The sequence below is a fragment of the Pteropus medius genome, unplaced genomic scaffold (assembly GCF_902729225.1).
Source record: "Pteropus medius unplaced genomic scaffold, Ma_sr-lr_union100, whole genome shotgun sequence".
Classification (NCBI taxonomy): Eukaryota; Metazoa; Chordata; class Mammalia; order Chiroptera; family Pteropodidae; genus Pteropus; species Pteropus medius.
Genome location: NW_024351735.1, coordinates 4,043,968 through 4,068,934, shown reverse-complemented (window position 1 = coordinate 4,068,934; position 24,967 = coordinate 4,043,968). Strand labels below are relative to the sequence as shown.

General features: G+C 37.3%; 1 protein-coding gene across 7 annotated transcripts in view; it reads right to left on the bottom strand.

Moving 5' to 3' along the window:
- Positions 1 to 1,541: 1,541 nt before the first annotated feature.
- The window catches only part of TRMT9B (tRNA methyltransferase 9B (putative)), a 42,906-nt gene continuing 19,480 nt past the window's right edge, over positions 1,542 to 24,967 (bottom strand). For 3 of the 7 annotated variants that reach the window (XM_039846488.1, XM_039846489.1, XM_039846491.1), the window contains 4 exons: positions 17,813 to 18,011; positions 12,956 to 13,110; positions 7,364 to 7,537; positions 1,542 to 3,902 (listed from right to left, as the gene is read on the bottom strand). In XM_039846488.1, coding sequence (XP_039702422.1) covers positions 2,869 to 3,902; positions 7,364 to 7,537; positions 12,956 to 13,109 — 1,362 coding nt within the window. In that variant the 5' untranslated portion in view covers position 13,110; positions 17,813 to 18,011 and the 3' untranslated portion in view covers positions 1,542 to 2,868. Of the gene's footprint in view, positions 3,903 to 7,363; positions 7,538 to 12,955; positions 13,130 to 17,812; positions 18,012 to 24,967 lie in introns of all 7 variants that reach the window. The other 4 variants (XM_039846490.1, XM_039846494.1, XM_039846493.1 and 1 more) reach the window with 4 other exon arrangements.

The window sequence follows — 24,967 nt, the reverse complement described above, 5'->3', positions numbered from 1 at the left end:
GTGATGAGAAAGGAGGACCAAACCAGTGTGATACTCCAAGATGTCTGTTAGATTATTTGTTAGTTATAATGATATGCTGCTGTCATTTCATCATTATAGTGACAATTTAAAGAAATAATTTAAATAGGTCTCTTGCATGATTCCCACTATAACATTATGTTGACTGCATCATTTGTCCATATTAATGCACTTTCCTCTAAATCATCTGTTTATATGGAATTCCTCAAATAGGCCAGTGAGGCATCAATAAGTCAGCAAGATTTTTAAGGACCTTCTAATCATCACCCAAATGCTCCCCTCTACTTCAGATTGCGAGACTTTTCAGTGATGCCAGCACGTAAAAGAGAAGGAACAGTAAAGACATTGTTCAGCCCAGTATTAATAACAGAGCTTAAGTTTTTTCAGATTACTTCATATAGATCAGCGAAATCTATAATTGAGCAAGTTAAAGCAGACTGAACACTCACAAATAACCTCTGTATGGTTATTTAAACTCACTTATGACTTGTATTTCCTTTTGAGGACAATGTTAAAGATGAGCAAGATTTTTAAATGATCAAGATATTTAAGATATCAAGATATTAGGCTCTTCAATGGCTATGTGTGTATATATATATATGTGTATATATATATAAATATCTTGATATATATATATGTATATATATATATAAATATCTTGATCATATATATATAGGAGATAAATAATATACAGATATATATCCAAAGGCAAAAGCTAGATTTAAGAGTGCTTTTCACATGAACATACCAAAGAGAGGCTATCAACCACGGAATTAAGTATTTGCATACAAAATAATGTCTGAATGCATAGAGTTCTTGTGCTCAGAAGACGAAGAGCAAAAGGTTGGTATTATTAATGGTTTTTCATTTACACCCTGTCAAAATTATGTGAAAATATTTCTCGAGAACTGTTCTAGAGAATTATTTTATACAAAATGGAGTGTGTGTGTGTGTATGGTCAGGGGGAGGTCCCACAACAGATTAGTTCAAAACTTTACTGGCGCAGTTGAATAAACTGAGTTTTATGTAAGTGGTAATCTACCACCAGAAAGATGACTTCCAATAGATTTCTGGCAACAAGGTTGGGATTAAAGATACAGGCTTCAAAGAGAGGGAAAATATACTCAGTACAAAGGCCACCAAGCCTTAACTGTAAGAACTTCTCTGACTCTGATAATCTTTTCTTTCCACCAAGAAAACCACTTATTCTCATGGTTTAATGTCCTAACTTAAGAAATGGAAGACATTAAATTAATTTTTAATTTCTATTCCACTTCTTTGCCTGTTTTCATTGTCCCTCTAATGCAAACTGTGCACTGAACAATACAAATCATGTCTCATTCCCACCAGTCTCATCACCAAAATGGTGACGATGCAGTCTTTTTAAACTCGAGAGTTATAAATACCAATAATTTTTGGCTAACTATTAAAAATAACCCTTTAAGCTTCTTTGAAAGTAGCATCATTATTTTAAGTTAGGGCACAATCACTGAATGAAAAAAAGAAACCAAAACCAAATGAAATCTGTTACTATTTCAGTTAATTTTAGTGAAAAATAAACAAGTATTGGATTTTCATCCAGGATTACAATGGTCCAAAAAGTAAAAGACTTTTGTAAAATGTTGAATCCCTCCTCATTAAGGAGCTCTCTTAGGCCTTATTCTGGGTCGACTTATTTCTGCTTCTCTTAGAGCTCTAGTCCTGTCCTAATTATAGGTATGTTTCAGAATCCATGAAATGGATTTAAACAACCCCACAGCTGAATGTAAACAGATGCAGTGACCAATAACACCCAACCTATTCCTTTGTCTATAAAGTGGCAGATATTCAACCTTTGATTAAATAGGACTTGATTCTGCTTAAATTTCTATAATATAACTAATAAAATGTGGTCATTTTCAATACAATAAATGCCTAGCTATTATTTTTAAAAATTCAACCTATCTTCCACCAAGGCCAAATGTCTTGCCCCTTAACAATCTATAATAAGAGCCAAAACAGGCTTCAAACGGATTCTCATTTCCTAAATAGCCTTTCAGTCCATAAGAAAAGCATCATTCTAGATAAAAACTCATTACTTAATCTTGGTTTTATCATTTGTATATTCCTTCCTCTAATAAGGTCAGAAAAATACTACCTGGGTACTTGCAACAACTTCTAACACCCACAGAGCCTACTCTCCACATGCTAACAATACCTTAAAAAAACCTTCGGAATGATATTGATAACTTTGTTATTTCCTTATCTTGAAGCAGGTGTGCTTATCTAAATTTAGAAAAGTCCTTGTAACACTTCTTGTTTCTCTACCACTCTCACCTTTCTGAAGACTTTAAAAGAAGCAAGACCTTGGCAACAAAATAATTTACTACGTGATCCAGTTTACATCAGTACAATGGAACAGTGTTACATGGTATCTGGCACACAGATCTAAATTATAACCTGAGAAATAGAAATTAACCCTTAACTTTATAAAAATGTTGTTTTTAGAAAGTATACTTAAAAACAGAATCTTTTAAAATCAGTATATAATACTGAAAAACAATATATATGTATTCTTATAATAATTTCATCTTTCAGGGGAAAAAATCCAAATTGTCTTAAGTTCACTTTATATTGCTTCTGCAGATCTCTTATATCAACATTTAATCACAAATACCCTTTGTCAAATGCTTTAGATGCCAGGCTCTGTGCTTACCTAAAGATTAAAAAGATGATCAATTCAGAGCATCTACAGATCACAGCATCAATAGATTAAAAAGTAATAAAACTGAAATTCAATTCAGGTAACCATACCAAACCCAGTGAAAAGAGGTGGTTTCATCTATGGAGGGGTTGTCTAAAATGATCCAATCAACTACAGTTTTCCTTTTTCTCTGCAATAACGCACCAGTTGCCATGATCATTCCCAGAGCTCAGAATGTGGAGCTCGGACACATTCTCCTTCAGCAGGCCACAGAGCTCACCTTCTCGAAACACGTGATAGTAGCGCATAAAGGCTCTAGAATCCAAAACGTTGGGCTGTCGTTCCTCCACAGAAATTGTGTCATTTGGGATGGAATCTGTGGAATCAACTGCAGAAATTCTTCTCAATATTTTACTAGCAGAACTGTTGCCTTCTTCTACGTTACCTGCACCCACACAATTCTCATTAGTACTGGTGCTATTCAGAAAATTCCCATCACTGTTTCTCCTAATTTCCTCTCGATGGTCTCTATCTAAATGTTTCCTTGTAGCTGGTGCTCTCAGCCACTCCAGATGTTTTTGAGACGTTTCCACAAACACTTCCTCATCCAAATTTTGCTCTCTTGTTGAAAACGGCTCTCGGTGACCTAAGTCTAAACTGGAGTGTCTGGAAGGCTGGATTGATATAGTGCTATTGGCCCAACTCTCAGTGTTTTTCAAGGGTCTCACTCTTTCCATTTGCTTCCTCAGAGTTGATTCATCCAAAGATCTGGAGAAAAACCAGGAACGAAAAGACTTTCCTAATGTGTTATAGAAACCATTGTCTTCCTCGCTTTCCTTAGAAATACCTGCACAACAGGTTCCAGCTGTAACAGGTTCATAGCCTATGCTGTGAGACCGTTTTGAATGACATCGCTCCTTAAAACAAACAGAGCAGCTATACGCAGAGCACGGAGGATGGCAGGGATGGCTTCTTTCTGGATGTCCACACTGCTTCGCTCTCCCAGGCTGGCTGGATTCAGAGAGGAGCCGGGAACACAAGGCCCTGTTCCACGGAACAAGCACATCTTGCTTCTCAAAGTGCCGGTTCTTTTGTTCCATGGCCCAAACATAAATCATCAGCTGGCCTCCAGGAACTAAGACTCTGGCCATTTCCTTTATTGCTCTGATTCTTCTTTGTTTTGTAGAAAAATGGTGTATAACTGAAAAAGAAGAAACTAGACTTCAATGTGTATGCACATACATAAGCCTACACATTTATATACTAATATTTTCCATATAATAGTGATGTAATTTTGACAGGTAGTAAAACTTTATTTCCCACAGGGCAGGGGATATGGTAGAAACAGCACAGGCCTGGCTTTAGGACAGACATAATTTTTAGCTTCATCTCCTATAATTATTAGACGATTGATCTTGGGAAATTATTTAACGTATATGAATTTTAAGCTCCTTCATCTGAAGAAGCAAGATACCTAGAATAGATAACATGTAGAATCTCTCCCATTTCCAAAATCCTATGAATTTTGTTAACCAGAGGGTGACTAGTTTGAATTAATAAAATTCACAAGGGAGCACTGAATTAAGTAAGTGTTCCCTAGTAGAATTCTATGAAATAATTCATTGCTTTAATAAATAACTGGTACTTCTAAAAGCACTGAAAGATTAATACCACTATTCAGTGTTAATAAAATTAATAGAGCAAATAGAAAAATGTTAAAGGTGGTTTTTCTGTTTAGATAACACAGAGATAAGCCAGCCAAGCTCAAGTCCAAATGATTGCTTATCATTTTAAATAATGTCAATATAATATAAAATGGTTGTTTATGATTTGTAGAAAGTCAACTTAAAGGTCATTATTTTTCCTTTCAATCTCTGTTAAGTTAAGGTAAGTCAAGCAGTTCTGCCTTTATCTAATCTTAATGGCTATTAAGCATCTTTTTATCAAACAACGTATAGAAAGTCTTCCTCCATTTGCTCTTAGGGCAGTTTAATCACAGAACTGTGCTAAGAGAAAACATCAGATTATTTTTCCACGCACAGGCCTACCGCAGGTCTCAGGAAATTAGTCCCAACGAAAGTGTGGACACTGCTGCTCATATATGAGTCGTGAGGGATAGAGAGTGAAATGTTTTCTGTAACCTTCACCATAATCCAGCTATTGGTAGTGGTTTTAGGCAAATAAATTCCTATAGTTTACCTGACACAGAGGTAGAACAACTATCTAAAATGAGATTATTATATAGATAAAGCTGTCAAAGGAAGATCATCCAGCAGATACACTGTATTGTTATCAGTCAAGGTTTCATTCCTATCAGCTGCACACGAACCCTGGTATCTTGTACTGTTTCACTATAAGCATTCAGAATTCATGAGTTTAGCATTAAGAAGGGTTTCTCAACCCTAGCGCTATCGATATTTTGGGTGATAATTCTTTGTTGTGGGGGGCCCACCCACTAAATGACAATAATGCATAAACACACACACTCCGCTATGACAACAAAAAAGTCTCCAGACATTGACAAATGTCCCCTGAGGGTGAGGGCAACATAACTCCATGTTGACAACCACTGGCATGAAGTGAATAGTTGATTGGCACTATTTTAATATACTACTGACAAAATTTTAAAAAATCATTTTTCCCTCTTTTAATTCACCCCTCCCCCCACTTCCACCCCTGACCTACAGATGTTGCTGTTTCCCCTTAAGATCCCGATATCTGAAGGTGAGGCGTCTCCTTCCATAGAGTTCCCGGGGTACGGGCTGTGGCTCCACTGGGGCTCAAACCCAGGACCTTTGGCATGTAAAGCAGACATGCTAACCACTACTCTATGGAGCCACCCACTATAGACAAATTTTTATAAGACTTTTGTGAGACTATTCTAAAAGTAAGTATAAAGCATTTCATTTTGTAATCTCTCAGTATAATAGAAGGAATGTATAATCAGATATACTATTTACCTCACATTGTTATTAAGAGACATGGAAAGGCAAAAAAATATGTTTCTTCATGTTAAGATAAGCAAAAGTGCCAACATACAAAATTCTAAATAGGGAAGTAAATGTATATGGACATAGGAGCGACAGTCTAATGAAATTTCTCATAATCTAGTTCGAAATGTGAAACCTAAGTGGCAAATGACATTACATTATAGTTATAGTTCATAAAAGCACATGCTGGGTTTCCACTTATGGAACATTTTTAATTAGAAGATGGCAACCGCGTATGCTCCATTTCCTCTGCAGACCAGGTATGAGACTTAAACTGCAAGTGGAGAAGAATTTAGCCATGTACACGTGGAGCATTTCCCCAAAGCAGGAAAGCTGGTAAGTATCCCATGCCCACAACAGTGGCTCAACAGCCCACACCGGATGTAGGTCGCCCTGCAGACCCTAAAACCAATGTAATGGAAGGAGAGCAAGGAATCTGCTGCTCTGACCTCTCTCAGATTTCTAGTTCTTTAGGTGGAATGACCAAACCAAATCTCCCTTTCCATTAAAGATTCAAAGCCTTGTGTAGTGTTGCTTGGTTCAACAAGGATCTCTCCCTCCTCTTAACGCAGACGGCCAAAATGGACTTCACAGTTTCAACTGCTAAGTAGGGCTGTCACAGAGCAGGTTTCCATGGCAACCATCTCCTGCCAGTCTTAACTTGTTCCAGGGTTATGGCATCCCGGTTGCATCCCCTCACTATGCAAAGATACAGTTGAGTAAATCCATTTCTCATCTATTCAAGGAGGAAGCAAATGGTTTTACTGTCTGTTTTTATCTGGTCAGTCAGTCTTATATAGGTTTACCTTGCTTTAATAAAAGCTTGTTTATTCAAATAGATTAATTTTTAAAAGTGTATTAGAAGAAATAATTTGCTTTGCAAAAGATTTTTTTGCTTTGCAAAATAATGTGCCAGTCTTAAGATTCTCTTAAACAGCAAGTTTCTCTAGCATATATAAATACGACTAACATACTAGGTTTCAGGAATACGTGTGTTGAGTAAAATGAGCCTTACCTGTGTGAATTTCCATACATGGATTTTTGATGTTTGTTTTCATTTTGGGTACGTATATTTTATGGACACACTAGCTGGGAGGAAATGAGGAACATGTTCCCTAGATTTATGAATAATTTCTGGCAGCTAGAGAGCAGAGTGGCATTATAGTAACAATGCAATCTGGGACCAGGTGGGGCTGTCTTCCCCAGGGACTTGCATACCAGTGAGTGGCAAATTGGATGATACTTTCAGGTGACATTAGCCTTACAATATTCTGCTAATAAACAGCACACTTGTGACCTAAAAAAAATGTGACTTGTAAAGATCTACTTCACATTGGAAGATCTGGCTACATTTCAATATAACAAAGTACTATTTTTAACTAGTAAAACTCTAATACTTTCTTACTCATAAGTAAAAGAAATTGGAACGTGTCATCAAAAAGAACACAATAACAGTTTGAAAGTTTAACTTGTTAAAACGATTATATGTACCACCATAAGTACACTTGAGATTAGTCAAATAATCTAATTAGTTGAAATATTTTCTTTTAAAATTAGATCAAATAAATGATATAGACTTTTCTATAAAAGAAAAGTTGGGTCGTGAGAGTTGCCTCAACCATGTAACATTATTCTTAGAGCAGAAAGTGAATGAGTTACTAGACTGCCTTACCTCCTATGGAGATGATGGCATCGAAGCCCTGATCCCTGAAGGGGAGATTAAGGTTGTCACACACCATGACTTCACATCCTCTACTCTGGGCAATCTCAACCAATGGCCCACAGTAGTCACAGCCCAAGGTATAGACCTGGCTGTTCACTTTAAGATATTTTCCAGTCCCACAACCTATAAGAGAAAAATTGTGTTTCATGCTATCCTTGACAAAGAATGAAACATCGTCAGTTAGTCTGCCTTATAACAAGGAAGAAAAATAACTTTATATTATTTAACCAAGACAGAATACACTTTGGTGTGAAGATATACACAAAAGCAAAAGACAAGCCTTCAGAGAGCTCTTCTATATTTCATATAGAAGAGGAAAAGGGAATGAAAAAAGAAATAATGTTTATTGACTATTTAATGCACTAATGTCCATAGGGCTTAGCACGCTAGCACAGCCAGAAAATGTTAGCTGACCCCTGGCAAGGACTGATAGGTCTCTACTGTCCCAGGGACAGTGTCCAGTGTCTTTACGAAAGTGACCTTCACATACATATTTCACTATGTGCAGATCTATATGTTATGGCATTTATTCTCATGTTACCTGTCTAGACAGTCTTGCCACTTAATAACTATATAAAACAAACTACTGCAAACAACTTTTAAATGGTTATAAATAAAATAATTTATGTAATAAAATAGGTTTTTAAAATCTTTTAGATTTTAACTTGAACTAATAAAAGATTTCAGCATCTTTTTATCCAACCCAATGTCAGTGGTAGGTTTTAAATGATCTCACATAACTCAGTATGTAACTCTAAGAAAGCACTATTTTTTTCTTAAATAGACCATTTTTTTTTAATGTCTTTTATTTGGCTACAATATTTAAATTTCAGAAGGCATTACAACAACAGCAATTCTAAGCATGGCTTTATGATACAAAGTTTAAGTACTGCATTATTGGGCACAATTTTTCTTCCTCTTTTCAGGTTTAGCCACAAGCCCACAGAAAGTATAAATGCCCAAAGATGGCAAACTAGTTAGATTTGCCTAAGTTACCTCTTACAACACAATTAAAGTACTTTCAAACAAGTATTCACTCTAGCACTGATGAACTACTGAGGATATATATACCCTACTAAGAAACTAATGGTGATCTTGATAATGACCATTGATAATGGTTAATCCTATCTCCTAGTCTAAATCAGTGTTTGAAAATTTTCATGTACTGCACAGAAACAGGTGTTTTTGCTAGTCAGGGATGGAACTGAAATAGCGGCCAATGACTATTGAGTGACCAGGAAGCCAAAGTTTAAAGATGTTAAAATCAAATCTTTTTAATTATTCTTATAAACTAACATAAGAAAATTGAGCAGTACATGATTTTTGAAATTCTCCTATCTTTGACAGATAACTAGGCATAGTGTATCAGGTCATAAGGCAGTGCGAGGGAAATAAAGTGTAAAATTGTATTTTCTCTCTTGGAGCTTACAATCCAATAGAGTAAGAACTACTTGTAGCCATTGTAGCTACAGGTGATTAGGAAGGTTTCATGGAGACAGTAAGGATAAAGCTCTAATAATTAATGAATAGATTTTAATGACAGAAATGAGGACATTCTAAGAACTAAAGGTACAAATAAGTGAGAGTCTAAAAATTATGAGGAAAGCAAGTTCCCTTAATAGGTTACATCAGCAATTCTTAACCTACAGATCACGGATAGGGCTTCAAGAGAACCCAGGAACCAATGGAATTGGTTGGTGACTTATGTGCAATATTCTAGGGGGGTCAACAGCATTCATTTTTGCAAAAGAGATTTTACGGGTTTATGTTATAAGTCTTTGGACAATCAACTTTAAAAAGGTTGGGCTGAGAATGAAGACTTTCTAGATTAGATTAAAAATGTAGAATTTGACCCCTACTTGAGGTTTCTGTACAAAGGACGAGTAAACAGCATAATAAATTCAAGACAGTGATGAGTTAGAAGTGACAGGTCAGAAAAACATCACACACTCAGCTGTGATGACAAAAAACATTTCCAGACATTGACAAATATCCCTTGAGAGGGGGGCAACATAACTCCATGTTGAGAACTACTGGCTTGAAATGAATAGTTGATTGACATTATTTTAATATACTACTGACAAATTTTTATAAAACTTTTGTCTGACTATTCTAAAAGTAAGTAGAGTGTTTTGTTTTGTAATCTGTCAGTAAAACAGAAGGAATGTATAATTAGATATGCAGCTTACCTCTCACGTTATTAAGAGACACAGAAAAGCAAAAAATAATTTCTTTATGTTAAGATAAACAAGAAATGCCAACACTTCTCGCTCATGGTTATCAACTGGGAGATTTCAATTTCTGAAAATGATGGTACACTGGGGATAGTTAGTGTAGCTAAAATACATATTATCAGAATTAAAAGAATTTTATGATTCACAGAAACACCACCATAGCCAAGTAAGATTCACTAAATCACTCATTTGGAAGGGCAAAGGTGGTACTACTTTTTCGCCCAGGGCAAATTACCCTGACCTCCATCAGAGAAGTTTCAGAAAAGTCCCCCTTCTACGGTTTCCGCAGTACCCCTTCATCTTATTTCATGTGTTAAATAGACCATTTTTGACATTCACTTTCTGGTGGCAGAGACTCAAGTAATTCAACATTTACATAGCCTAATGATTTAGATCAATCGATCTCATTGATATTACAATGAAGGAAACAGCAACGTGAATAAATAACCATCCTGAAACAAAGGCTTCTACGATCTAGTACCTAAAATTGTATTCTAGCCAGACATATCATCTAATTCCTTCCCAGAAACATTTAAAGATATCAACAGAGCTGATATTTGTACCTTTTGGAGTCACCTGTAGATTTTTCTGCCTGACTTTTTCTTTTTTTTTTTGATATTTTTCTAAGATCTGCTATTCAAAGATGATTAGTTTGCCGCTTCTGAAATACATCAACACTTTTTAATAACTCCTCTTTAAAAGGTGCTATTCGCAATGATAGGAGGCACAAAATTATATGAGACACTAATTACATAAGGTTCACTGATGCCAGCTGAGAGATGCCAGTGGAGAGCATGTGAATAAAAAATAAGATTTCTAATGCTATTATTTCAATGTAAATGATAGGGGTCTTAGAAATACGTTAGATCTCATGACCACCATTCCCAAGAATGCTTATGAGAAAAAGTATTCAATATTTAAGGGTAATCATGGGGAAAATATAATTGACAATGTGTTTTAAAATTGAAATCCTGAATATTACAAAGATGATAGTTGTATTTTAAGAAAAACAATATTGTAAATCCTCTACTTTATTATTGGCTCAGGGGATACATTTAGAGAAATGAAAGGGAAAATTACTTCAAAAATACTAATAAAAACAGGTTTAGAGGTGATTAGGGCTGGAAGGGAGTGTTCAGAGAGCGTCTAATAATAATGTGGAAACTGAGGTCTTTTCAAATCTCAGCATCTCCTGAGACATTTCCAGTGCCCCTGGCACCCTCGACTTATCCCATATTCATTTCTAATGGGATCTATTTTTAAGGGTAGTAATGGAAATCCCAAATATGATGCAATTATCCATTTTTCTAAGTGCATACACTGAGATGTTACAGAAGAGAGGATTTTTATTCTGATGGGGAGATCAAGAATATTGTCATAAATGTGAAAGAACTAAATCAGAACATGTTTGTTAGTGCAGCAAGCTCCAGCACACAGCAATCAGGCTCCTTTACAAAATCTCATTAAATGATAACCTTTCGCAGTACTGAAGAGAGAGAACAGAAAGTGTCTGAATGCTTACATTCCCCTCTATTTTGTATTCTGCACCATGCACATTTTGTGCATTTCTGTACTCTTGGTGATTTCACTGTTTTAAATTCAGCATCATGCCAGAGTGCTGTCTAGCTAGGGTTCTGAAGCGCAGGAAAGCTGTGATGGGCGTTACGGACAAGATATATGTGTTAAATACACTTTGTTCAGGCATCTGTTAAGAGTTGTTTCCTGTGAGTTCAGTGTTAACGAATCAACAATATATAGTAAATAAGGTGTCTTTAAACAGAAACATATATGAAGCAAACAAAGTTAGGTATTGACCAGTTAATAAATATGTGACCAGAGCCTCATATGAACCTAATCCTATATTTCCCTTAGGGGCAATGACACAGTATTCACTAATTCAGTGTCCATGGCAGCTTTGTAGAAGATAAGTATCATAAATAATGACAATCAACTGTATTTTATTTTATGATTTCTCACTTTTTTGATATCATACATAGAAAACTCTTTACCTGTGAGAATATTTTTTATTCTTTTATTCTATCTTTTTAATTATTCTTTTATTCTTTATTTTATTATTTTAAAGTAATCTAGTTGTCATCTAGTTCTTCAATGATTTCGTTTCCTTAAACTTAAATCGCGGCTTCATTTGGAATTTTTTTCAAATTAATTAATTAATTAATTAAATTGAAGAAATGATTTAAATTTTTTCCCTGTCTACCTCCCCCTCCTCTCCCCCAACTTCATTTGGAATTTTTGATGTAAGTTATGAGAAAGTAGCATATATATATACATATACACTGTTGTCCTAAAGCCACCTGTTGAATAGTTCCTTTTCCTACCAAGTGACTTTAAGATTCTGGTACTTTACTTAGATTATGAGTAGGAAAAGCTCCCAACCCATTGTATCTTCTGAGATCAGATTTATTTTTTAAAAACTGACATGATAGAGATATTTTCAAAGACTCTCCATTTCAACATGACATGCACCCTTTCTTTAAATTCCACACTGCTCGCATCATCTTTAACAAGCCGAAAGCCCTGGGCACATGTCTGTTTCTCTTACCAGTATTTGGAATGAATGTCAAATTAGACAGAGTTTGTAACTACAAACTTAGGACTCTCACGGGTACAATCCAAATGCAATTGCTAGAAAGCAGTTTTAGGTGGGCAAGCCTCAAGTGGGAATCCTAGCACATCTTAGACCTTAGTTTTAGATCTACTGGGCTATGGTTTATCATTTCTCCATTCAGAAACAATCTGAGCCAAAGTCCTCCAGGCAAATCAGTGATTAAGAAAACATGATCTAATTAAAGATATGCTCTAATAGTGAAACATCTATAGGATAGTTAAGAGAAAGGGCCCATTAGATTAAGAAGGGGTTATAGGACCTCTTCTATAATCTCTGGCTCTTCTGTAGAAGGCATAAGAGCCACTCAAAGTGAGCCACCAGACCACTGTGTTTATAAATATAAACATCTCTAAATTTAAAACGGTCAAATTCATAAGCGGTCATTTCAATCCCGATTTAGTCAATCAATGTCAGGTCTCTTTTGTTGCAAAAGCTCTGAAAAGATCTATTTTAAATTTTTAAGAAATAAATCTAGCTTCTGTCTAAATGTAGATTTGTGGAAGTCCTCTACTTTCTGACTTGATCATATGAATTTCTACTATAAAGTGAATAGGCTAGATACTGGCATGCCAAAGATACAATTTCAGACTTCTGGTTATAACAAAAATGTAAAATGAATTTGAAAAGGAGAGGCATGATGGAATACATTTCAGGCTATTTGGCACATCCCATGGTTACCTATGTCAGCAATGAGGCTTCCTGGCTTCTGCTCCTGGAGGAATTGGCGGACGCGAGGCCAAGCTTTGCTCTGCAGGTCGCTGAAGTAAGGTGCTGTGCTCTCATACACATCATGTACATGCTGCTTCTCCAGCTGGGCAGCTTCATGATCCATCCTGGGAAAACAGGGCCACCCTAAGAAATGCAGGTCAGAGGAAGCACTGGCAATGGCTGAAGAAAGATGCAGATTCCCTGAAATTGGGAACCTACAACTGCCAAAGGTTGCGCTGATCTTACACTTACTTAGAAGCTGCAAAGAATAAAACCTTCTCTTCAGAAAATAATGGTTTGGGAATGAGCAAGTCATTGTCAGTTCTTGTGCAGGATCAATTCTTAATTTTGGAAGCATATACAAATGTCTTACCAATGGTTCACTGTGGATAAAATTGTTCTATCTAATGCTAAACAGATTTTAAAAATTTATAATATGTAGCTCACCACTCCAATCCAGTCATGAAGCAATATTGATTCTACCTTTTTATTGTCTCTGGATTCCAACCATTTCTCTATATCCTTACTGATTCTATTTTAGAAAAGCTGCTTGTTTCTTGCCTGAATTACTTCAACAGTCTGTAAACAGGTGTTATTTCGTTGGCCCTTAAACTCCTTCAATTATGCCACAACTACTTTTCTAAAACAAATCATATTGTATTGCTTCCCATCTTAGACTTCTTCAAAGGCATTTTATAGCTTGTCTGATCAAGTTCAGGCATCGTAGGAGGGATTTAAATCTCGTTCTGGTCTGGCCTCAACCTTCCTCTTGAAGGCATTTCTCACCATCCTTCCCCAGCATCTCATGAGTCTGTAATACTCAACGATTCATGGATTCTCAGGCGCAACACAGTCTCTCTCATCCATGGTCCTGCACAGATGCCGTGCTTTTCCTGGCTAACATCTGTTCATTCTTGTCACAGTCATCACCTACTCCAGAAAGCCTTCTCTGACCTTCCATGCAGGATGAGGGCAATCAGTAAAGAGTGGGAGAGGTATAACAGCCAGTCTTAGACCTTAGAGGTCCCTGCTGTTTGGGGCTCAGTCATTTCATTATTCTCTTGGTGCATGTCAGGAGGAGTAGTGCAGAGAAAAGGCCAGGGGCTCAGACTGTGGCTTTTTACTAATCTGTATGAAAGTATGTTCAATTATTTAAGAACCCATTTAGCCCTACAGGTGCATATCAGCTAGTTCGGTCCTGTCCCTTGTGCTCCTGTTGCATCCCATGCATCTTGAGACTGTGGAAATATCCTGTTTCTCCTTTCACGAACCAATTTTAGCATTCAATCTATTGATGACTCTTGCTTAACAAAATTATTACTACAATTACCATCAAGTAATGATACAGGAGTTCCCCCAAACCTGCAGTTTTGCTTTCTGAAGTTTAAGTTACTCCTGGTCAACCACAGTCCAAAAATATTGAATAGAAAATTCCAGAAATAAACAATTCATAAGTTTTAAATTGTGTGTCGTTCTGAGTATCGTGATGAAATCTGTCATCGTTCCTCTCCGTCCTGCCTGGGACGTGAATCATTCCTTTGTCCAGCATATTCACCTCATTTCATCTCATCATGAAGGCACTGTATCATCTGACATCATTTCAAGAAGAAGGGTGAGTACAGTACAATAAGGTATTCTGGGGGCGGGAAGAGAGACCATATTCACATAACCTTTATTACAGTATATTGTTATAATTGTTTTATTTTTATTAGTTATTATTGTTGTTCATCTCTTAATGTGCCAAATTTATGTTAAACTTTATCATAAGTATATACTTATAGGAAAAAACATAGTACATATAAGGTTCGGTATTATCCATGGTTTCAGGCATCCACTGAGGGATATAGGGGGTACTGTATTCTAATTTCGTCATTCCTTCTACTGCAAGGAAGGGCTTTTCAGGATTTACTCTTAAAACAAATTAGCAGTAGATTATCCTTAATTACCATGGACCTGCCCACAGTCCCAGCAAAAAAATCTGTCAAACTCCTAACAGAGTACAAATCTCATTTGCGAGGTCTGACAAAATTTCCACCCAAATTGAAACAGCTTATATTGCACCCTCAACTAGAATTTACAAAGTAAACATATGGCTGGCTATAACTGCCTACACACAGGAAAAACCCAAACATTGAGTGCTTTTCTTTTTAATTCAAAATCTCAGTAGACTTAAGTCTGTTTAAATTTTTCCCTTCAAGGAATCAATCAGGCAATACGATCTTGAGAACTCCAGAACGAATAAATTTTACTTTACTGCACTTGCAAATGTTAAATGACGAACAACAGAAACTCAGTCTCCTTCAATCTGTCTCCAACTACAAGTTCAGAATTTGCAGAATCTGAACAGCAAGGTCCCTTGGAGACCTTTTCTCTAAGTCCTCCCCAAATTGCCTCACCTCTACCATAAACAAGTAACTTCAAAGAGCTATTTTAAAGTGTGTGAACAATATAAATCCATTTTGTTTTTATTGTACTTTACAGTTAAGATTATATACTCCAGAATAAACAGATGACTATAAAATTGATTTGTAGAGTTGGGGCTATCCAGTATGACATTTTTGACACTGTGGATTTAAATTTCCTGAAATATTTTCCATACGAATTTTATATATATATAAGCAAATTCCTTGTGAATTCAGTAATATGATTAAGCTAGCAAGACTAGTATTAAAATAAGAATACAGGGTTCGAGGAGAAGCTAGGGAAATACGGTTTGGTTTAGCCAGGCTTCTTAATGTGTGTACAGTCAAATTCTGGAACCTCGTAGCTGATGCCTTGTTGGTGAGTCATGAGGAAGGGAAAATAATTTGAAAGATAAGGAGAAGTCATATAAAGTAATGCACTGAATATGTGAAGAACTAATTTGGAGTTTAAGTGCCATAGAAAGTAGTTTCAAGTGAGTAGGTGACTGGGGTGGGGCAATATACTTGGATTTATAATTTTAAAAGATCGCTGTAGGTATATCTATTCTAAGTAGACTAGAGTACCTATTGTCTTTATTTGTCCAACTAAGTTCACCATCCCTCTTCTGATAATTTGTATCTTGCCCTCCTTGGCCAATCATGGTATCTCATATCCCTGAACACAATCATTGGTTCAATGGTGGGCAAGTGATATAAGCTGAGCCAATCAGAGTCCTTCCTCAAGATATCTCAGTGTAGCACTGGCATCACAGAGTTGGAAAGATCTAAAGGTCAGGCCGCCAGTGGCCATCTTTCCTCTATATGGATAACACCTGTCTTTAGGTAGAATAACATGCAGTCAGGCAAAGCAGACAAAGATGAGAGATACATGGAAAAGGAAAAGAGTGGCAGTAGAGAGTCCAGCTGTAGTCCCTGAGACTGGGTCTTGCAGTTTTGTGAGCCACCCTGTATCCTTCCCAACTCAGAGAGTCAATAAATTCCCCTTTTTACTTAAGCTTATTGGGCTTCTGACCTTACCACTGTAATAGCCCTCTCTTATTCAGCAGTACTTCTTACATCAAGTGCTCAGTTTTTGTTTTATGTCTAGCCTTTATTACTTGGAAAATGGAAGAGAGGAGAGAATGTGATAGGAAACTAACAGGAGAAGTGAGTGGCTTGGTGTGTTTTTCCCATGGAGAGAGGAACATAGAGAAATACATCAGTAATTCCTACTTCTAGCAACTGAGTCGGCATTAAGAATTCACAGATGTTAGGTTTTCCTGTTCTGGGCATGTGATTAGGATAACACTTCTCCATCCAACTTGATTCAGGCAAAGCCATGTGACTTGCTCCATCCATTAAAAGCAATCAGAAAAGATGTGGATCACACCTGGGCAGAAGCTTTACAAGCCAGTGTGTGCCTTACCAAGTACCTCTGAAAGCATGAAAGCATCAGCCTAGTCCCTGAGTGACAGCCCCTGATGGACAGACAGCATGGGTGTTTTAAGCCAAAAAAGGAGAATAAACAGCTCATCATAAGATATGTTGAATACCTACATAATGACCAAGTAAAAATTATCAATCGTATTCTATTAGAATCTGATAACTTGTTACTATGTGAGTTCATCCTATTTTTTCTTTATATATATTAACATTTTCCTCTTTCTTGTGAGTATATTATAACAGAACAACTGTACTTTACTCTAGACAACTGATCGTCCAGTCTTCAGTCATAAATCATGAACGCCCTGCTGGGAGCCAACAGGCCCTCACAGGAAAGCAGGACGAACACGGAGCCTTCCCAGTTATGTATTTCGTGATTTCCTGCCCTAGCAGGAAACATTTTAGGGATATATCCTAGGCCTGTAACAGTCACATTTTTATAACTAAAAACAAATATAAATATTGTAAATTGATCTCCTATTATAAATGCCACAGAAGACACAATATTAAAAAAGAGAGCATTTAAATTTTAAAGATATACTTAAATTATAATTCTATAGTGAAAATATAAGTTAGTCAGGACAGTTCAAAAACTTTACTTAATTATAAAATACATAGGTTCTTTTAGCTTTTACTGTATAATTCTTCAAACTTGACATCTACATTTTACTTTCGAGTACAAACTATATTGCAAACTTTTGTATGATAAAAACTATCATTTAACAATGCTTTTTAAATCCCAGAAAGGCATTTTGATCTCTGGAAAAATACTAAATACTAAATATTCTTGTAATTTTTAACTTCTGTACAACTATTTTCAAATTCTTTTTCTACCTAGTGCAAAAATAAACTCCAACTTACTTTATATCACACTGTCATAAATTTAAAATTATAGGACTTGGGACTAATTAGGTTTACTAAAAAAGCAGTGCCTAAAAACCTCATATTATTTAAATTGCAGTAATAGCTGAAAACGACTAACCTTAGTCATCTTGTGATTACAGGAAAGCTATTTCTTGTCTTTGTGAATCGTGGCAGTTTCTACCCTCAGAGGGTGACAGCTGTTGCTCATGCTTTTGTCAACAGATAATATAAACGAAAAGTAGCAAGAGCGAAATCAAATAGCGAGGTCTTTCACATGACGAATCACATAGTATGAATCCTTGAAGGGAATGCAGGCCCTATTAGGAAAAAAAAAAACAAATACTAAATGTCATTTTACATAATAAAAATAGTGAACCAGCTACAGCCCAGGTTAACCTCTTGACCTATCCATAAATTACACTGAAGAAAAGGAATTAGAAAGAACTGTTAATATGCAGAGTTGTCAGTAATAAAAGAGCAGTTTCTGAATTAATTCCTAAGCTTTTTGTAAAATAGACAGTACTTTCTCTCAAAATTAAGTTGAATGATTTCATCTTGTTCCTGAAAAAATCGCAAGCATTGAAAGTCAACTCTGAATTCAATGGCTTAATTAAATGCACTATTTAAGACAAGATTACTGAATTGTACTAAACCATTCCAGTACAATGTAACTGCTCAATATTTGTTCATATTATCAGGTACTTATATGTCACTCTGACATGTACTCCTGGTTTGTCTTCATTTTTCATATTTATTATTATTATTTTCGTTTTTCAAAATAGAGCGGGTCTGTCATGCTGACCCATTCAAAGGCTCTTAGTTACTTAAAAAAAAAAAAAAGGACTTATGCAAAAATGCTTTTGTAATGCAGAGATCATGGGGTATATAATAAAGTCTGATGAGATGCCTGATGTGATACAAAAAGCCCATTCTGTAATACCCCGGCCTGATTCATCAGCTGTAAATGAGGCAAATGGACCTTACTCTGATCACAGTGCTCAGCCATTTCCCCTAGTCTTCGCATCCTTGATGTGGACACCTCACTGTCAAAAACTGTACCTTTTATTACATGCATGATTTTAGAATGTCGGGCTGGGGGGCATGTGGCTTCCCCCAGCTTGTCCCTGCTCCCCGTCCCACTCCAACCGGAGTCTCTATTTAAGGACCACTGATCTGGGTGTGCTTTGGAAAACTTCACTCTGTATTCTGGAATATACATATTCATTTTAATCCCGGTCATCTCTCAATCATATGCAGCTAAGTATATGATCCGCACCACTGAGAGCCACAGTTTGACATTTTAAGAATAATAATTAAGAAGGGTCTTGAAGGACCTATTAGTTAAAGGATCTCACCTTTTGTCATGCACTTTTGGAGCCTGCCTTAATCACAAAGATGATATGTTTGTTTGCTGAGCCTCTAGTCCGGAAACAAAAGGCTCTCCATCTGCAGTCACCCTGCAGTGGCCTGAACTGTCACCAGCCCGTTTGGCTGTCTATGTGCCTTTTCTTCAGGCATTAGTGCCTAAATTAATTAGCTCCTCTGAGAGGCTGATATCCAAGCCAGAGCTCAGAAGACAGTAGAAGTAAGTCAGGTAAAGCGAGAGAATGTGAGAAATATGCAAAAAAGAAGAAATGAGATCAATTACAACTGCTTTGAGTAAATTAACAACAATAATAGCAACACACATATTATTTATTATCATCTAGGCCATTATAAGCATTTAATATATATTATCTCATTGGGTCTACCAAATTACTACATGAAAGAGATACTACTGTGTCTCCCATTTTACAGATAAGAAAATTCAGGTACAGAGAACATAAGTTACTTTCCAAGGTTACATAGCTAGTAAGTGGCAGAGCCAGGATTCGAACCCAGAAAGTCAGAGTCCAGAATTCACACTCTTAACTAAACAGTTGGTGAGGAGCGAAGAAGGAAGGGAAGACAGTGGTGCTATGACAGCCTTGGAAGAGTATGCAGGAGTAAGACCACACAGGGCCTAGTTTAGCATTCTAAGAAGTTTGGATTTTATCTAGAACACAATGGGGAACCATTGAATTATTTCAACAACAGAAAAGCCAAAATTCGATCTTGGTTTTAAAAATCTCTAGCAATAGTGTGGGCTAGTATTGCCTAGCCAGGTTCACAACGAAGACATAGAAAGAATCTGTTAAACACTTTAGATAAAGCATGACATTATGCATGTAAGGACAAATAAAAGAGATATTAAGAAGAAAGGATCAAACAGAAATGGATGACTGATGAAGAGTGAAGGCAAAGAGCACGTGAAGAGGAAGCGGTAATAAGGCCGATACAGTAAGATATACCAGCATTCTAAAATAAAGCGATAGAGAGAATGAAGGACAAAAGGAAACTTGGGGAATGACTACATGTAAATTCTGATAAACCCTGCCTTTGGAATGGATGTGAATATGTCAAAGAATTTTACTTACTTAAGATTTATGTCTCTGCAGAAAATAGGATATCAGAAGGACCAAATGTTGGTAACTGATTTTGAAATGCCCGACCGATTAGAAACATATATTTTATATAATGGCAGGGGCCGTTTGTATACGTCCCTTATGTTCTATGATTGATTGGAGCATTTTCCAGAGAAGGACGATGCATCTTATGACCACTGAGTCTTTACTTGGCATTGCAGTTTACACAGTGCTCAATAAATGTCTATTGTTTAAATACGTGAAGGAAAAAACAGAAGAATTAAGAAGATGCCTCTTTAGAAGGTGCTATGATTTACCATCACAGGGGCCACATCAAAGGGAGGATATGGGCTTGAATATATTGTTTTTATGTATCTGAAGGACAACAAAGTAAGATAGATAGTAAGCCAGGAGAACAAGCTGGACTAGAGATCATTTAAAAAATCATCATTATCCTAGGACGTGGCAGTTAGGGCCATGGGAGTGCATTAAATCGAAAGAGATCATGCAGAGTTAGGAAAGGAATGGGGTTAGAATGTCAAAGGTCACCAATATTTAACCCCCATGCATTAGTTTTAGTGGAGAGGTTAGCCACTGCTATTGGAGCTCTACCATAATTAAATTTAACTCGAGAAGTATGGACTGAGCACCTACTAGGCAACAGTTGCACTGGTAGCTATGAGAAGAACAAAAGGTGGGTGGTTCCCACTCTCAAGAAGCTACAGACTGATAAAGTAATGCAGAATAATAGCTGAATGACAAGAGGAGGTAGCAAGCATATGATTTATTGATAGAAAAATAGAGATAGCAAGCAATATTCGCTTTTGTAATTTGGAGAGACACTGTACTACTCCCTCAAACGAATGAGGCAACTGAAACAACGTGCTGTTTTAATGAATATTCCCCATGCTACACAGAACTCCTTGATGTACAAGAGAGACTATAGGAGAAATGGTAGGAAAAGGCATTTCTGATTGAAATCCTATGAGTAGAAAAAACTCAGGGATTCAAAACAACAAAATATGTAGTGCTGGGAGAGTATGACCCTCTCTAGAGGCCCAGCAGGGACCAACAGGTTATCCTGGAGTAAACATATGTTGAAAGAGAGAGGACAAAATGAGGGGAGTTTTTCTTAGGGGAACAGAATCAAATATTTCCCCCAAATATTTGTTTTTCAAAATTTCAAAGATCACGTGTCTAAACTGGCTTCATTTAGGAGTTAGCTATTATTTCCAATGTCTAAATAAAGGAAATGATGGTGATGCCATCTGGGTGCGGACTGTGTGTGCACACGTGCACAGCAGGGGCAGGTGCTCACAGGAGGAGAGTACAATAGTAAAGAACTGGCAGCATAATATTGACGATGAGATCTGTTATCACAGGTGGTTCCTCCACAGGCAAGAGCTCAGCCATATGCATTGTAACTAGACTACAATTCATTTTGATTTCGTATATTAGAGTGGGCAAGAAAAGAACAAGGAAATCAAATATGAGAGTTCAGAAAAATGAAAATTTAACCCCCAGCTTTCCTCAGGCATTTGCTGTTGGTGTCATTTGACCAAACCATCTCTCAGTCTGTGTTAAGATAAAGGTAATAGGATCCTCAGCACAGCAGCTGGAAGAAGACTGTACCGATACTACAAAAGGCAGCACCAGTGGGGAAGCGGAATATTACCTATCCGCCCTCCTCTTAGGGAGGGAAGTTTCGGCCGGTCGGGTGATGGGAATCCCAGTCATGCACTGTCAAATGATTGTTCAAGAAGGAGCTTTGACATGAATACCATGGTAGTCAACTATAAAACTATCGATCATGTGATGATTTTCGAAGAATGAAATTATGGGGAGAAATGTGAGGACGAATTATAAGAGTATTTCATAAAATAGGTTTATAATATAATTGACGAATAAGAGGCACTCATGGAGTTGTTGCTGAAAAAAAATCTGATTGTATATTTGAGGTTCAGGAATAGAGTCCATGTGCATACAAATTACAGTAAAATCTGGACTGTCAGTTATCTTATCTGACAGATTCCACCTCCGTCTCACTCCTCTGATGTATCTCTCCATCTCTTTTCCCACTGCCTCAACCCTGAGTTTAGGTCTGCACCTCGTAATCTAGGAGTTTCCACTCTTATGGATTTCAGACCCAGAAAATTTCAAAGAGACATCTGGAGAACCAGAGGGATCAGCTGATTCTTTACTTGAAAGATAGGCCACACACACGCGCGCGCACACACACACACACACAACCTATTATTTATTGTCACCATTATTGCATAGATTAATGGACCATTTATGCCCACAAAAGTCGGGAGGTCATAATTTTGAACTAAAGAAGTCCTTTAGAGTTGAATAAAATTATCTGTATGAAAAACTGACTAAACATTCTTTAATTTTCTCATTCTACTACATATTGATGAAAATGCTGTCGCAAACCAACATTGGAATAAAGAACAGATTGGGAGACCAGATCAATAAGATGGTTTCCAAACACATCACTTCCTCTGCCTTCACAGCTCTGTGCCCTGAAATTTATCCTCTATAGCATCACCGTGGTAATGTCTCTCTCCCCATCCTCAAACTAAAGAAAGTCTTAATACCTTAGCATGTCACTCAAAGCCCTTTCATGAGCTGACCCCAGCCCACCCTCTAGCATTTTCCTTTATGATGTAGCCAGTCAGCCAATGGCTTTTTACAATGAGATAAGGATTTTGCACTAGAATGTAAATCAATTGCTTCTTTCATTGAGAAACTCTTACTGTGATAAAGGAAAAAGGAGTCAGCCAGTGACTTAACTGGTTTACATTCAGGCATAAGCTACTTATCTAGTGCCACTGTTTTGCCTTCATAATTTGAGATTCTCTGAATGCTTGAGATCCTTAACATCTTCATGTTTTTGCTCACTTGTTTCCTCTTCCTGAGTTTTCCTCCAGACCACCTGACAGACACAATTATCTTTGAAGGTTCAGCTTGGGTCATATTCTCTATGAATCCATTTCTGTCCCCCAGCTGGGATACATCACCTGTGCGCCCTCGCGCCTCCATGTATTATATAGTTACATATCAGTCACAGCACTGTGGTGGCTTTTGTCTGGTGTGTTTTGGCAGCCTCACATCCAGCTGTATTTTTATTAGGAAAGACCGCACAATGTGAAGCAAGGGTGAAATGCAGGGCCTCACCTCTCACCACAGACACAGAAGCAGGGAGATTTTCCTGCCTCCTGTCCTCTGGTGGGATGGTGTATTAGTTTGCTCAGGCTGCCATGACATGGTACCACAGATTGGGGGGTTTAAACAACAGAAATTTGTTTTCTCCCAGTTCTAGAGGCCAGAAGTCTGAGATCAGGTTGGCGGCCCTAAGCCACCAGAAGCTTTAAGAGGCAATGAAGGATCCTCCCCTAGAGCCTCCAATGGGAGTGTGGCCCTGCTGACAGCTTGATTTAGGACATCTGGCCTCCAGAACTGTGAGAAAATAAATATCTGTTGTTTTAAGCCACCACAGTTATGGTTCTTTGTTACAGCAGCCTTGGGAAACTAGTACAGATGTCCTGGTCCTGTGATCTAGATTCGGTCAATCAGGAACTGTCATCCTAGACTCTGAATCCAAAGCAAGTCAGTGACAAAGGAACTATGATGGTATCTGGCAGTGATCAGCCCCTGGCAACAGCAGTTCTGTCTTAGCCAGGCAATCAGGATAAAAGGGGGCCCTGAGAATAGACAGAATTTATGGAGGTAGCATCTCCACCCTTGCCTGATAAGGACAATCATTACTTTCTTGTAGGCCCCACAATTTCCCCAACAGAGGAATTACAGTTGAATTTAGAAGGCAAAGATCAGGAATAAATGTCTACAGGAATGGACTCTCGGGAAGCTTGCCAAAGAGAGAGAAATATAATTTTAGATTATACGAAGTTTATCAATATGGGCACACTTACCACAGGGTCTGGATTCACTGCCCCAATCTGAGGAAATGGAGAGGGTTCTAGGAGCCTGTCCATCTGGCACATCAAATTCTGGGCTCAGTGGTGGCCTGACCAGAACAGAGATGCCATACATTGGTTGGCCAAAGATCAGATAAGCTGTGGCAAGATGGCCTACTTCATGCCCAGTAGTGGCTACTGGATTTCACACCTAAGAGGGAACTATGACAGTAATACCTGGTGTGGCAGCAGGACTCTTCATCAGTGCTAGGGTGTCCTGGTCAGACTGACTGTTGTACCCTAGGGTTTTGGCATTTTAGAGCTGTGCTTATTTTCCGAATCTGATTCTCTGGCTTTCTATGCCCTCCACGTCCTTTCAATAAATTCCTAGTCAGTCTACAGATCACCAGAGTCAGTTTCTGTTGCTACCATCAGGAACCTTGGATCACGTAGAACTGAAAAAGCCTGGTGGTGGTGAGTAAGTGTCAGGTTGGAGGAAATGCTGAATCCTATGCTCTTTTGACAGCTCAACAGCTTCCTTCCTACAACTCTCTCTCCTTTCTTCTCAATCATCAATTTCCCCCTCGCTATTGGAACTTTCTCATTAGCAAACAAAACAAAACAAAACAAACAAACAAAAAAAACCCTTCAACATCTAAACTTAAAAAAATTAAAATAAATAAACTAAAATCCTCCCAAACATGACCATGGATTACCGTCCAGTTTCAGCCATAATTTCCCTGCTTCCTTTTATGGCAAAGTTCTTCAAAAATGATGTCTTTATTTGTTGGCTTTCTTCTGATTCCACAACCTCCCCCTGTCATGCTGATCATAAAACATCTGTCAACCCATGGACCACAAGGCTGAACCCAGCAGATGGAGCAGTCAAGAGTAACTTAAAAAAAAAAA